At 48.8% G+C, this 16607-nt stretch overlaps 1 protein-coding gene across 3 annotated transcripts in view; it reads right to left on the bottom strand.

The window, feature by feature from the left end:
* LOC106593725 (lysosomal cholesterol signaling protein) overlaps positions 1–16607 on the bottom strand; it is a 49247-nt gene that overhangs the window by 30665 nt on the left and 1975 nt on the right. For all 3 annotated transcript variants that reach the window (XM_082963719.1, XM_082963718.1, XM_082963720.1), the window contains 2 exons: positions 15701–15879; positions 13925–14145 (listed from right to left, as the gene is read on the bottom strand). In XM_082963719.1, coding sequence (XP_082819845.1) covers positions 13925–14145; positions 15701–15879 — 400 coding nt within the window. The remainder of the gene's footprint in view (positions 1–13924; positions 14146–15700; positions 15880–16607) is intronic.

Below are 16607 nucleotides of genomic sequence, written 5' to 3'. Positions count from 1 at the left end.
ACCACTAGGACAGTACAGTACCACTAGGACAGTACAGTACCACTAGGACAGTACAGTACCACTAGGACAGTACAGTATCACTAGGACAGTACCACTAGGACAGTACCACTAGGACAGTACAATAACACTAGGACAGTACCACTAGGACAGTACGGTACCACTAGGACAGTACCACTAGGACAGTACAGTAACACTAGGACAGTACCACTAGGACAGTATAACTAGGACAGGACAGTACCACTAGGACAGTATCACTAGGACAGTACAGTACCACTAGGACAGTACCACTAGGACAGGACAGTACCACTAGGACAGTACAGTACCACTAGGACAGTACCACTAGGACAGGACAGTACCACTAGGACAGTACCACTAGGACAGTACCACTAGGACAGTACAACACCACTAGGACAGTACCACTAGGACAGTACAACACCACTAGGACAGTACCACTAGGACAGTACCGTACCACTAGGACAGGACCACTAGGACAGTACAGTACCACTAGGACAGTACAGTACCACTAGGACAGTACCACTAGGACAGTACCACTAGGACAGGACAGTACCACTAGGACAGTACAGTACCACTACGACAGTACCACTAGGACAGGACAGTACCACTAGGACAGTACCACTAGGACAGGACAGTATCACTAGGACAGTACCACTAGGACAGTACAGTACCACTAGGACAGTACAGTACCACTAGGACAGTACCACTAGGACAGGACAGTACCACTAGGACAGTACCACTAGGACAGGACAGTACCACTAGGACAGGACAGTACCACTAGGACAGTATCACTAGGACAGTACCGTACCACTAGGACAGTACCACTAGGACAGTACAGTACCACTAGGACAGTACAGTACCACTAGGACAGTACAGTACCACTAGGACAGTACCACTAGGACAGTACCACTAGGACAGTACAGTACCACTAGGACAGTACCACTAGGACAGTACAGTACCACTAGGACAGTACCACTAGGACAGTACCACTAGGACAGTACAGTACCACTAGGACAGTACAGTACCACTAGGACAGTACAGTACCACTAGGACAGTACCACTAGGACAGTATCACTAGGACAGTACAGTACCACTAGGACAGTACAGTACCACTAGGACAGTATAACTAGGACAGTACCACTAGGACAGTACCACTAGGACAGTACCGTACCACTAGGACAGTACAGTACCACTAGGACAGTACAGTACCACTAGGACAGTACAGTACCACTAGGACAGTACAGTACCACTAGGACAGTACCACTAGGACAGGACAGTACCACTAGGACAGTACAGTACCACTAGGACAGTATCACTAGGACAGTATCACTAGGACAGTACCACTAGGACAGTACCACTAGGACAGTACAGTACCACTAGGACAGTATCACTAGGACAGTACAGTACCACTAGGACAGTACCACTAGGACAGGACAGTACCACTAGGACAGTACAACTAGGACAGGACAGTACCACTAGGACAGGACAGTACCACTAGGACAGTATCACTAGGACAGTACCGTACCACTAGGACAGTACCACTAGGACAGTACCGTACCACTAGGACAGGACAGTACCACTAGGACAGTACAGTATCACTAGGACAGTACAGTACCACTAGGACAGTACCACTAGGACAGTACCACTAGGACAGTACAGTACCACTAGGACAGTACAGTACCACTAGGACAGTACAGTACCACTAGGACAGTACCACTAGGACAGTACAGTACCACTAGGACAGTATCACTAGGACAGTACCGTACCACTAGGACAGTACCACTAGGACAGTACCGTACCACTAGGACAGTACCACTAGGACAGGACAGTACCACTAGGACAGTACCACTAGGACAGGACAGTACCACTAGGACAGGACAGTACCACTAGGACAGTATCACTAGGACAGTACCGTACCACTAGGACAGTACCACTAGGACAGTACCGTACCACTAGGACAGTACAGTACCACTAGGACAGTACCACTAGGACAGTACAGTATCACTAGGACAGTACAGTATCACTAGGACAGTACAGTACCACTAGGACAGTACAGTACCACTAGGACAGTACCACTAGGACAGGACAGTACCACTAGGACAGTACAGTATCACTAGGACAGTACAGTACCACTAGGACAGTACAGTACCACTAGGACAGTACCACTAGGACAGTACCACTAGGACAGTACAGTATCACTAGGACAGTACAGTATCACTAGGACAGTACAGTACCACTAGGACAGTACAGTACCACTAGGACAGGACAGTACCACTAGGACAGTACCACTAGGACAGTACAGTACCACTAGGACAGTACAGTACCACTAGGACAGTACCACTAGGACAGTACCACTAGGACAGTACAGTATCACTAGGACAGTACAGTATCACTAGGACAGTACAGTACCACTAGGACAGTACAGTACCACTAGGACAGTACCACTAGGACAGTACCACTAGGACAGTACAGTATCACTAGGACAGTACAGTACCACTAGGACAGTACAGTACCACTAGGACAGTGCCACTAGGACAGTACCGTACCACTAGGACAGTACAGTACCACTAGGACAGTACCACTAGGACAGTACCACTAGGACAGTACAGTACCACTAGGACAGTACCACTAGGACAGTACAGTACCACTAGGACAGTACCACTAGGACAGTACAGTACCACTAGGACAGTACCACTAGGACAGTACCACTAGGACAGTACAGTACCACTAGGACAGTACCACTAGGACAGTACCACTAGGACAGTACAGTACCACTAGGACAGTACAGTACCACTAGGACAGTACCACTAGGACAGTACAGTACCACTAGGACAGTACCACTAGGACAGTACCCACTAGGACAGTACAGTACCACTAGGACAGTACCACTAGGACAGTACAGTACCACTAGGACAGTACCACTAGGACAGTACCACTAGGACAGTACAGTACCACTAGGACAGTACCACTAGGACAGTACCACACCACTAGGACAGTACCACACCACTAGGACTGTAACACTAGGACAGTACCACACCACTAGGACTGTACCACTAGGACAGTACCACACCACTAGGACTGTAACACTAGGACAGTACCACACCACTAGGACTGTAACACTAGGACAGTACCACACCACTAGGACTGTAACACTAGGACAGTACCACACCACTAGGACTGTAACACTAGGACAGTACCACACCACTAGGACTGTAACACTAGGACAGTACCACACCACTAGGACTGTAACACTAGGACAGTACCACACCACTAGGACTGTAACACTAGGACAGTACCACACCACTAGGACTGTAACACTAGGACAGTACCACACCACTAGGACTGTACCACTAGGACAGTACCACACCACTAGGACAGTACCACTAGGACTGTAACACTAGGACAGTACCACACCACTAGGACTGTAACACTAGGACAGTACCACACCACTAGGACTGTAACACTAGGACAGTACCACACCACTAGGACTGTAACACTAGGACAGTACCACACCACTAGGACTGTAACACTAGGACAGTACCACACCACTAGGACTGTAACACTAGGACAGTACCACTAGGACAGGACAGTACCACTAGGACAGTACCACACCACTAGGACAGTACCACTAGGACAGGACAGTACCACTAGGACAGGACAGTACCACTAGGACAGTACCACTAGGACAGGACAGTACCACTAGGACAGTACCACTAGGACAGGACAGTACCACTAGGACAGGACAGTACCACTAGGACAGTATCACTAGGACAGTACCGTACCACTAGGACAGTACCACTAGGACAGTACCGTACCACTAGGACAGTACCACTAGGACAGGACAGTACCACTAGGACAGTACCACTAGGACAGGACAGTACCACTAGGACAGGACAGTACCACTAGGACAGTATCACTAGGACAGTACCGTACCACTAGGACAGTACCACTAGGACAGTACCGTACCACTAGGACAGTACAGTACCACTAGGACAGTACAGTACCACTAGGACAGTACAGTACCACTAGGACAGTACCACTAGGACAGGACAGTACCACTAGGACAGGACAGTACCACTAGGACAGTACCACTAGGACAGGACAGTACCACTAGGACAGTATCACTAGGACAGTACCGTACCACTAGGACAGTACCACTAGGACAGTACCGTACCACTAGGACAGTACAGTACCACTAGGACAGTACAGTACCACTAGGACAGTACCACTAGGACAGTACCACACCACTAGGACAGTACTACTAGGACAGTACCACACCACTAGGACTGTAACACTAGGACAGTACCACACCACTAGGACTGTAACACTAGGACAGTACCACACCACTAGGACTGTAACACTAGGACAGTACCACACCACTAGGACTGTAACACTAGGACAGTATCACACCACTAGGACTGTAACACTAGGACAGTACCACACCACTAGGACTGTAACACTAGGACAGTACCACACCACTAGGACTGTAACACTAGGACAGTACCACACCACTAGGACTGTAACACTAGGACAGTACCACACCACTAGGACTGTAACACTAGGACAGTACCACACCACTAGGACTGTAACACTAGGACAGTACCACACCACTAGGACTGTAACACTAGGACAGTACCACACCACTAGGACTGTAACACTAGGACAGTACCACACCACTAGGACTGTAACACTAGGACAGTACCACACCACTAGGACTGTAACACTAGGACAGTACCACACCACTAGGACTGTAACACTAGGACAGTACCACACCACTAGGACTGTACCACTAGGACAGTACCACTAGGACTGTAACACTAGGACAGTACCACACCACTAGGACTGTAACACTAGGACAGTACCACACCACTAGGACTGTAACACTAGGACAGTACCACACCACTAGGACAGTACCACTAGGACAGTATCACACCACTAGGACTGTAACACTAGGACAGTACCACACCACTAGGACTGTAACACTAGGACAGTACCACACCACTAGGACTGTAACACTAGGACAGTACCACACCACTAGGACTGTAACACTAGGACAGTACCACACCACTAGGACTGTAACACTAGGACAGTACCACACCACTAGGACTGTAACACTAGGACAGTACCACACCACTAGGACTGTAACACTAGGACAGTACCACTAGGACAGGACAGTACCACTAGGACAGTACCACTAGGACTGTACCACTAGGACAGTACCACACCACTAGGACAGTACCACTAGGACTGTAACACTAGGACAGTACCACACCACTAGGACTGTAACACTAGGACAGTACCACTAGGACAGGACAGTACCACTAGGACAGTACCACTAGGACTGTACCACTAGGACAGTACCACACCACTAGGACAGTACCACTAGGACTGTAACACTAGGACAGTACCACACCACTAGGACTGTAACACTAGGACAGTACCACACCACTAGGACTGTAACACTAGGACAGTACCACACCACTAGGACTGTAACACTAGGACAGTACCACACCACTAGGACTGTAACACTAGGACAGTACCACACCACTAGGACTGTAACACTAGGACAGTACCACACCACTAGGACTGTAACACTAGGACAGTACCACACCACTAGGACTGTAACACTAGGACAGTACCACACCACTAGGACTGTAACACTAGGACAGTACCACACCACTAGGACTGTAACACTAGGACAGTACCACACCACTAGGACTGTAACACTAGGACAGTACCACACCACTAGGACTGTAACACTAGGACAGTACCACACCACTAGGACTGTAACACTAGGACAGTACCACTAGGACAGGACAGTACCACTAGGACTGTAACACTAGGACAGGACAGTACCACTAGGACTGTAACACTAGGACAGTACCACACCACTAGGACTGTAACATTAGGACAGTACCACACCACTAGGACTGTAACACTAGGACAGTACCACACCACTAGGACTGTAACACTAGGACAGTACCACACCACTAGGACTGTAACACTAGGACAGTACCACACCACTAGGACTGTACCACTAGGACAGTACCACACCACTAGGACTGTACCACTAGGACAGTACCACACCACTAGGACTGTAACACTAGGACAGTACCACACCACTAGGACTGTAACACTAGGACAGTACCACACCACTAGGACTGTAACACTAGGACAGTACCACACCACTAGGACAGTACCACTAGGACAGTACCACACCACTAGGACTGTAACACTAGGACAGTACCACACCACTAGGACTGTAACACTAGGACAGTACCACACCACTAGGACTGTAACACTAGGACAGTACCACACCACTAGGACTGTAACACTAGGACAGTACCACACCACTAGGACTGTACCACTAGGACAGTACCACACCACTAGGACTGTAACACTAGGACAGTACCACACCACTAGGACTGTAACACTAGGACAGTACCACACCACTAGGACTGTAACACTAGGACAGTATCACACCACTAGGACTGTAACACTAGGACAGTACCACACCACTAGGACTGTAACACTAGGACAGTACCACACCACTAGGACTGTAACACTAGGACAGTACCACACCACTAGGACTGTACCACTAGGACAGTACCACACCACTAGGACTGTAACACTAGGACAGTACCACACCACTAGGACAGTACCACTAGGACAGTACCACACCACTAGGACTGTAACACTAGGACAGTACCACACCACTAGGACTGTAACACTAGGACAGTACCACACCACTAGGACTGTAACACTAGGACAGTACCACTAGGACAGGACAGTACCACTAGGACAGTACCACACCACTAGGACAGTACCACTAGGACAGGACAGTACCACTAGGACAGGACAGTACCACTAGGACAGTACCACTAGGACAGGACAGTACCACTAGGACAGTACCACTAGGACAGGACAGTACCACTAGGACAGTATCACTAGGACAGTACCGTACCACTAGGACAGTACCACTAGGACAGTACCGTACCACTAGGACAGTACAGTACCACTAGGACAGTACAGTACCACTAGGACAGTACAGTACCACTAGGACAGTACCACTAGGACAGTACCACACCACTAGGACAGTAACACTAGGACAGTACCACACCACTAGGACAGTACAGTACCACTAGAACAGGACAGTACCACTAGGACAGTACCACTAGAACAGGACAGTACCACTAGGACAGTACCACTAGAACAGGACAGTACCACTAGGACAGTACCGACACCACTAGGACAGTACAGTACCACTAGAACAGGACAGTACCACTAGGACAGTACCACTAGGACACTACTGTACCACTAGGACAGTACCACTAGGACAGTACCACTAGGACACTACTGTACCACTAGGACAGGACCACTAGGACATTGCAGTACCACTAGGACAGTACCACTAGGACAGTACAGTACCACTAGGACAGTACAGTACCACTAGAACAGGACAGTACCACTAGGACAGTACCACTAGGACAGTACCACACCACTAGGACTGTAACACTAGGACAGTACCACACCACTAGGACTGTAACACTAGGACAGTACCACACCACTAGGACTGTAACACTAGGACAGTACCACACCACTAGGACTGTAACACTAGGACAGTACCACACCACTAGGACTGTAACACTAGGACAGTACCACACCACTAGGACTGTAACACTAGGACAGTACCACACCACTAGGACTGTACCACTAGGACAGTACCACACCACTAGGACTGTAACACTAGGACAGTACCACACCACTAGGACAGTACCACTAGGACAGTACCACACCACTAGGACTGTAACACTAGGACAGTACCACACCACTAGGACTGTAACACTAGGACAGTACCACACCACTAGGACTGTAACACTAGGACAGTACCACACCACTAGGACTGTAACACTAGGACAGTACCACTAGGACAGGACAGTACCACTAGGACAGTACCACACCACTAGGACAGTACCACTAGGACAGGACAGTACCACTAGGACAGGACAGTACCACTAGGACAGTACCACTAGGACAGGACAGTACCACTAGGACAGTACCACTAGGACAGGACAGTACCACTAGGACAGTATCACTAGGACAGTACCGTACCACTAGGACAGTACCACTAGGACAGTACCGTACCACTAGGACAGTACAGTACCACTAGGACAGTACAGTACCACTAGGACAGTACAGTACCACTAGGACAGTACCACTAGGACAGTACAGTATCACTAGGACAGTACAGTATCACTAGGACAGTACAGTATCACTAGGACAGTACAGTACCACTAGGACAGGACAGTACCACTAGGACAGGACCACTAGGACAGTACCGTACCACTAGGACAGTACAGTACCACTAGAACAGGACAGTACCACTAGGACAGTACCACTAGAACAGGACAGTACCACTAGGACAGTACCACTAGAACAGGACAGTACCACTAGGACAGTACCACTAGGACAGTACCACACCACTAGGACAGTAACACTAGGACAGTACCACACCACTAGGACAGGACAGTACCACTAGGACAGTACCACACCACTAGGACAGTACCACTAGGACAGGACAGTACCACTAGGACAGGACAGTACCACTAGGACAGTACCACTAGGACAGGACAGTACCACTAGGACAGTACCACTAGGACAGGACAGTACCACTAGGACAGTATCACTAGGACAGTACCGTACCACTAGGACAGTACCACTAGGACAGTACCGTACCACTAGGACAGTACAGTACCACTAGGACAGTACAGTACCACTAGGACAGTACAGTACCACTAGGACAGTACCACTAGGACAGTACAGTATCACTAGGACAGTACAGTATCACTAGGACAGTACAGTATCACTAGGACAGTACAGTACCACTAGGACAGGACAGTACCACTAGGACAGGACCACTAGGACAGTACCGTACCACTAGGACAGTACAGTACCACTAGAACAGGACAGTACCACTAGGACAGTACCACTAGAACAGGACAGTACCACTAGGACAGTACCACTAGAACAGGACAGTACCACTAGGACAGTACCACTAGAACAGGACAGTACCACTAGGACAGTACCACTAGAACAGGACAGTACCACTAGGACAGTACCACTAGGACAGTACCACACCACTAGGACTGTAACACTAGGACAGTACCACACCACTAGGACTGTACCACTAGGACAGTACCACACCACTAGGACTGTACCACTAGGACAGTACCACACCACTAGGACTGTACCACTAGGACAGTACCACACCACTAGGACAGGACAGTTCCACTAGGACAGGACAATACCACTAGGACAGGACAGTACTACTAGGACAGTACCACTAGGACAGGACCACTAGCACAGGACCGTACCACTAGGACAGTGCCACTAGGACAGGACCACAAGGACAGGACAGTACCACTAGGACAGGACCACTAGGACATTGCAGTACCACTAGGACAGTACCACTAGGACAGGACAGTACCACTAGGACAGGACAGTACTACTAGGACAGTACCACTAGGACAGGACCACTAGCACAGGACCGTACCACTAGGACAGTGCCACTAGGACAGGACCACAAGGACAGGACAGTACCACTAGGACAGGACCACTAGGACAGGACCGTACCACTAGGACAGTGCCACTAGGACAGTACCACTAGGACAGTACCACTAGGACAGTACAGTACCACCAGGACAGTACCACTAGGACAGTACAGTACCACTAGGACAGTACCACTAGGACAGTACCACTAGGACAGGACAGTACCACTAGGACAGTACAGTACCACTAGGACAGGACCACTAGGACAGGACCACTAGGACAGTACAACTAGGCCAGTATCACTAGGACAGGACAGTACCACTAGGACAGGACAGTACCACTAGGACAGTGCCACTAGGACAGTACCACTAGGACAGTACCACTAGGACAATACCACTAGGACAGGACAGTACCACTAGGACAGTACCACTAGGACAGTACCACTAGGACAGTACAGTACCACTAGGACAGTACCACTAGAACAGGACAGTACCACTAGGACAGTACCACACCACTAGGACAGTACCACTAGGACAGTACCACACCACTAGGACTGTAACACTAGGACAGTACCACACCACTAGGACAGTACCACTAGGACAGTACCACTAGGACAGGACAGTTCCACTAGGACAGGACAATACCACTAGGACAGGACAATACAACTAGGACATTACCACTAGGACAGGACAGTACTACTAGGACAGTACCACAAGGATAGGACAGTTCCACTAGGACAGGACAGTACCACTAGGACAGGGCAGTACCCATAGGACAGTACCACTAGGACAAGACCAGTACGGGAAAAAAAATGTATGAAATGTATGCATTCACTACTGTAAGTCGCTCTGGATAAGAGCGTCTGCTAAATGACTAAAATGTCAAAAATGTAAGACAGTACCACTAGGACAGTACCACTAGGACAGGACAGTTCCACTAGGACAGTACCATACCACTAGGACAGTATAACTAGGACAGTACCACTAGGACAGTACAGTACCACTAGGACAGGACAGTACCACTAGGACAGTACCATACCACTAGGACAGTATAACTAGGACAGTACAGTACCACTAGGACAGTACAGTACCACTAGGACAGGACGGTACCACTAGGACAGTACAGTACCACTAGGACAGGACAGTACCACTAGGACAGTACCATACCACTAGGACAGTATAACTAGGACAGTACAGTACCACTAGGACAGGACAGTACCACTAGGACAGGACGGTACCACTAGGACAGTACCATACCACTAGGACAGTATCACTAGGACAGTACAGTACCACTAGGACAGGACAGTACCACTAGGACAGGACGGTACCACTAGGACAGTACAGTACCACTAGGACAGTACCACTAGGACAGTATAACTAGGACAGGACAGTACCACTAGGACAGTATCACTAGGACAGTACGGTACCACTGTACCACTAGGACAGTACAGTACCACTAGGACAGTACAGTACCACTAGGACAGGACAGTACCACTAGGACAGTACCACTAGGACGGTACCACTAGGACAGTATCACTAGGACAGTACAGTACCACTAGGACAGTACAGTACCACTAGGACAGTATCACTAGGACAGTACCACTAGGACAGTACAGTACCACTAGGACAGTATCACTAGGACAGTACGGTACCACTAGGACAGTATCACTAGGACAGTACCACTAGGACAGTACCACTAGGACAGTACAGTACCACTAGGACAGTACCACTAGGACAGTACCACTAGGACAGTACAGTACCACTAGGACAGTACAGTACCACTAGGACAGTATCACTAGGACAGTACAGTACCACTAGGACAGGACAGTACCACTAGGACAGTACAGTACCACTAGGACAGGACCACTAGGACAGTACCACTAGGACAGGACAGTACCACTAGGACAGGACGGTACCACTAGGACAGGACAGTACCACTAGGACAGTACAGTACCACTAGGACAGTACCATACCACTAGGACAGTACCACTAGGACAGGACAGTACCACTAGGACAGTACAGTACCACTAGGACAGGACAGTACCACTAGGACAGTACAGTACCACTAGGACAGTACCACTAGGACAGTACAGTACCACTAGGACAGTACAGTATCACTAGGACAGTACCACTAGGACAGTACCACTAGGACAGTACCACTAGGACAGGACAGTACCACTAGGACAGGACGGTACCACTAGGACAGTACAGTACCACTAGGACAGTATCACTAGGACAGTACAGTACCACTAGGACAGTACCACTAGGACAGTACAGTACCACTAGGACAGTACAGTACCACTAGGACAGTACCACTAGGACAGGACAGTACCACTAGGACAGGACGGTACCACTAGGACAGTACCACTAGGACAGTACCACTAGGACAGTACCACTAGGACAGGACAGTACCACTAGGACAGGACGGTACCACTAGGACAGTACAGTACCACTAGGACAGTACCACTAGGACAGTACAGTACCACTAGGACAGTACAGTACCACTAGGACAGTACCACTAGGACAGGACAGTACCACTAGGACAGGACGGTACCACTAGGACAGTACAGTACCACTAGGACAGTACCACTAGGACAGGACAGTACCACTAGGACAGTACAGTACCACTAGGACAGTACAGTACCACTAGGACAGTACCACTAGGACAGTACCACTAGGACAGGACAGTACCACTAGGACAGTACCATACCACTAGGACAGTATAACTAGGACAGGACAGTACCACTAGGACAGGACGGTATCACTAGGACAGTATCACTAGGACAGTACGGTACCACTAGGACAGTATCACTAGGACAGTATCACTAGGACAGTATCACTAGGACAGTACAGTATCACTAGGACAGTACCACTAGGACAGTACAGTACCACTAGGACAGTACAGTACCACTAGGACAGTACCACTAGGACAGGACAGTACCACTAGGACAGTACAGTACCACTAGGACAGTACCACTAGGACAGGACAGTACCACTAGGACAGTACCACTAGGATAGGACAGTTCCACTAGGACAGGACAGTACCACTAGGACAGGACAGTACCCATAGGACAGTACCACTAGGACAAGACCAGTACGGGAAAAAAAATGTATTAAATGTATGCATTCACTACTGTAAGTCGCTCTGGATAAGAGCGTCTGCTAAATGACTAAAATTTAAAAAATTTAAGACAGTACCACTAGGACAGTACCACTAGGACAGGACAGTACCACTAGGACAGGACGGTATCACTAGGACAGTATCACTAGGACAGTACAGTACCACTAGGACAGTATCACTAGGACAGTATCACTAGGACAGTACAGTACCACTAGGACAGGACAGTATCACTAGGACAGGACAGTACCACTAGGACAGTATCACTAGGACAGTATCACTAGGACAGTATCACTAGGACAGTACGGTACCACTAGGACAGTATCACTAGGACAGGACAGTACCACTAGGACAGGACAGTACCACTAGGACAGTACAGTACCACTAGGACAGGACCACTAGGACAGGACAGTACCACTAGGACAGGACAGTACCACTAGGACAGTATCACTAGGACAGTACCACTAGGACAGTATCACTAGGACAGTACGGTATCACTAGGACAGGACAGTACCACTAGGACAGGACAGTACCACTAGGACAGTACCACTAGGACAGGACAGTACCACTAGGACAGTACCACTAGGACAGTACGGTACCACTAGGACAGGACCACTAGGACAGGACAGTACCACTAGGACAGGACAGTACCACTAGGACAGTATCACTAGGACAGTACCACTAGGACAGTATCACTAGGACAGTACGGTACCACTAGGACAGTATCACTAGGACAGGACAGTACCACTAGGACAGTACAGTACCACTAGGACAGGACCACTAGGACAGGACAGTACCACTAGGACAGGACAGTACCACTAGGACAGTGCCACTAGGACAGTACCACTAGGACAGGACCACTAGGACAGTACAGTACCACTAGGACAGGACCACTAGGACAGTACAGTACCACTAGGACAGTACCACTAGGACAGTACCACTAGGACAGGACAGTACCACTAGGACAGTACAGTACCACTAGGACAGGACAGTACCACTACGACAGTACCACTAGGACAGTACCACTAGGACAGTACAGTACCACTAGGACAGTACAGTACCACTAGGACAGGACAGTACCACTAGGACAGGACAGTACCACTAAGACAGGACAGTACCACTACGACAGTACCACTAGGACAGTACCACTAGGACAGGACAGTGCCACTAGGACAGTACAGTACCACTAGGACAGTACAGTACCCTATTTACAACTTCAGTTCTTGACATTTCTGTAACTCACAGTTTGGCAGTGATGAGCAGGATCAGGGCTACTCCAGTAGACCTGGTGAGTTTGCCCACCTGTCCCACCATAGATAGTCCCAGGTAGAAGAGAGCTGCTCCTCCGAAGGAGTTGGCCAGGCCGTCCACAAACTCCTCCATCACAGCAGGGATCCTCTGGCCCAGGACAAAGTGGGACACGATCCCGACCACCACCATGAACACTATCGGGTTCTTCAGTACCTATAAAATAGATTTGAATAAAAGTGGGACACGATGACCACCACCGTATAGAAGAATACTTTACTGTCCAGTTTCCTTACAGTCCACAAAAATGTGTCTTATTGCTGTTAACCCAACCCCCTAAGACACCCCCTGACTCCATGTTTTAACCCAACCCCCTAAGACACCCCCTGACGCCATGTTTTAACCCAACCCCCTAAGACACCCCCTGACGCCATGTTTTAACCCAACCCCCTAAGACACACCCTGACTCCATGTTTTAACCCAACCCCCTAAGACACACCCTGACGCCATGTTTTAACCCAACCCCCTAAGACACACCCTGACTCCATGTTTTAACCCAACCCCCTAAGACACCCCCTGACTCCATGTTTTAACCCAACCCCCTAAGACACCCCCTGACGCCATGTTTTAACCCAACCCCCTAAGACACACCCTGACTCCATGTTTTAACCCAACCCCCTAAGACACCCCCTGACGCCATGTTTTAACCCAACCCCCTAAGACACACCCTGACTCCATGTTTTAACCCAACCCCCTAAGACACACCCTGACGCCATGTTTTAACCCAACCCCCTAAGACACACCCTGACTCCATGTTTTAACCCAACCCCCTAAGACACACCCTGACGCCATGTTTTAACCCAACCCCCTAAGACACACCCTGACGCCATGTTTTAACCCAACCCCCTAAGACACACCCTGACTCCATGTTTTAACCCAACCCCCTAAGACACACCCTGACTCCATGTTTTAACCCAACCCCCTAAGCCACACCCTGACGCCATGTTTTAACCCAACCCCCTAAGACACACCCTGACTCCATGTTTTAACCCAACCCCCTAAGACACACCCTGACTCCATGTTTTAACCCAACCCCCTAAGACACACCCTGACTCCATGTTTTAACCCAACCCCCTAAGACACACCCTGACTCCATGTTTTAACCCAACCCCCTAAGACACACCCTGACTCCATGTTTTAACCCAACCCCCTAAGACACACCCTGACTCCATGTTTTAACCCAACCCCCTAAGACACACCCTGACTCCATGTTTTAACCCAACCCCCTAAGACACCCCCTGACTCCATGTTTTAACCCAACCCCCTAAGACACACCCTGACTCCATGTTTTAACCCAACCCCCTAAGACACCCCCTGACTCCATGTTTTAACCCAACCCCCTAAGACACACCCTGACGCCATGTTAACCCAACCCCCTAAGACACACCCTGACTCCATGTTTTAACCCAACCCCCTAAGACACACCCTGACTCCATGTTTTAACCCAACCCCCTAAGACACACCCTGACTCCATGTTTTCTAGCCTTTATTATTCACTGTGATATTAAGATGTTTTTCCATTCTTATCACAGCTAGCTAACAGATACACAGATCCTTTCACTCTAATTTCTTTGTTACAAAAATCCTACGTATTTACAACTTTTATTGAATGTAAAATATGTTCCTTGTCCAATAAAGAATAAAGCACCATTTAATGTAATTTGCAAAACAAAAAAAGTATTGATCACAGAAGAAAGCAAGATGAAATGACCTGCAGCAGCACCACTCTGATGATCTGCAACTTGCCCTGCTGTCTCTCTGGGTGGTCCTTCCACTTCTGGACCTCACAGAAGGCAAATCCTATGGGATTGAGGAGCATCAGGGAGACAGGAGCCACCAGGTAGATGTACTGCAGGTACTCTGGATGTGTGTTCCTGTACAGGGCGTCCACTGCAGGGAGGGGGGGGCAGATGTTATTGTATGGTTTCCAAACCATTCCTCAGGGACCCCCAGATGTTCCAACAAATACAGTGTATTCGGAAAGTATTCAGACCCCTTCACTTTTTCCACATTTTGTTACATTACAGCCTTGTTCTACAATAGATTAAAATTAAATGTTTTCCTCATCAATCTACACACAATAGCCCATAATGACAAAGCAAAAAAAGGTTGAGAAATGTTTGCAAATTTATAAAACAGAAAAAACAGAAATACCTTATTTACATAAGTATTCAGACCTTTTGCTATGAGACTGTAAATTGAGCTCAGGTGCATCCTGTTTCCATTGATCATCTTTGAGCTGTTTCTACAACTTGGAAAGGCACACACCTGTCTATTTTCAGGTATCTCCAGAGATGTTAGATCAGGTTCAAGTCCGGCTCTGGCTGGGCCACTCAAGGACATTCAGAGACTTGTCACTAAGCCACATCTGTGTAGTCTTGGCTGTGTGCTTAGGGTCGTTGTCCTGTTGGAAGGTGAACCTTCACCCCAGTCTGAGGTAATGAGTGCTCTGGAGCGGGTTTTCATCAAGGATCTCTCTGTGCTTTGCTCCGTTCATCTTTCCCTCAATCCTGACTAATCTCCCAGTCCCTGCTGCTGAAAAACATCCCCACGCCATGATGCTGCCGCCACCACGCTTCACCGTAGGGATGGTACCAGGTTTCCTCCAGACGTGACGC

The sequence above is a fragment of the Salmo salar genome, chromosome 17 (genome assembly GCF_965601325.2).
Source record: "Salmo salar chromosome 17, fSalSal1, whole genome shotgun sequence".
Taxonomy (NCBI): Eukaryota; Metazoa; Chordata; class Actinopteri; order Salmoniformes; family Salmonidae; genus Salmo; species Salmo salar.
The sequence above is the reverse complement of the archived record's forward strand: the minus strand, read 5'-3'. Positions and strand labels throughout refer to the sequence as shown.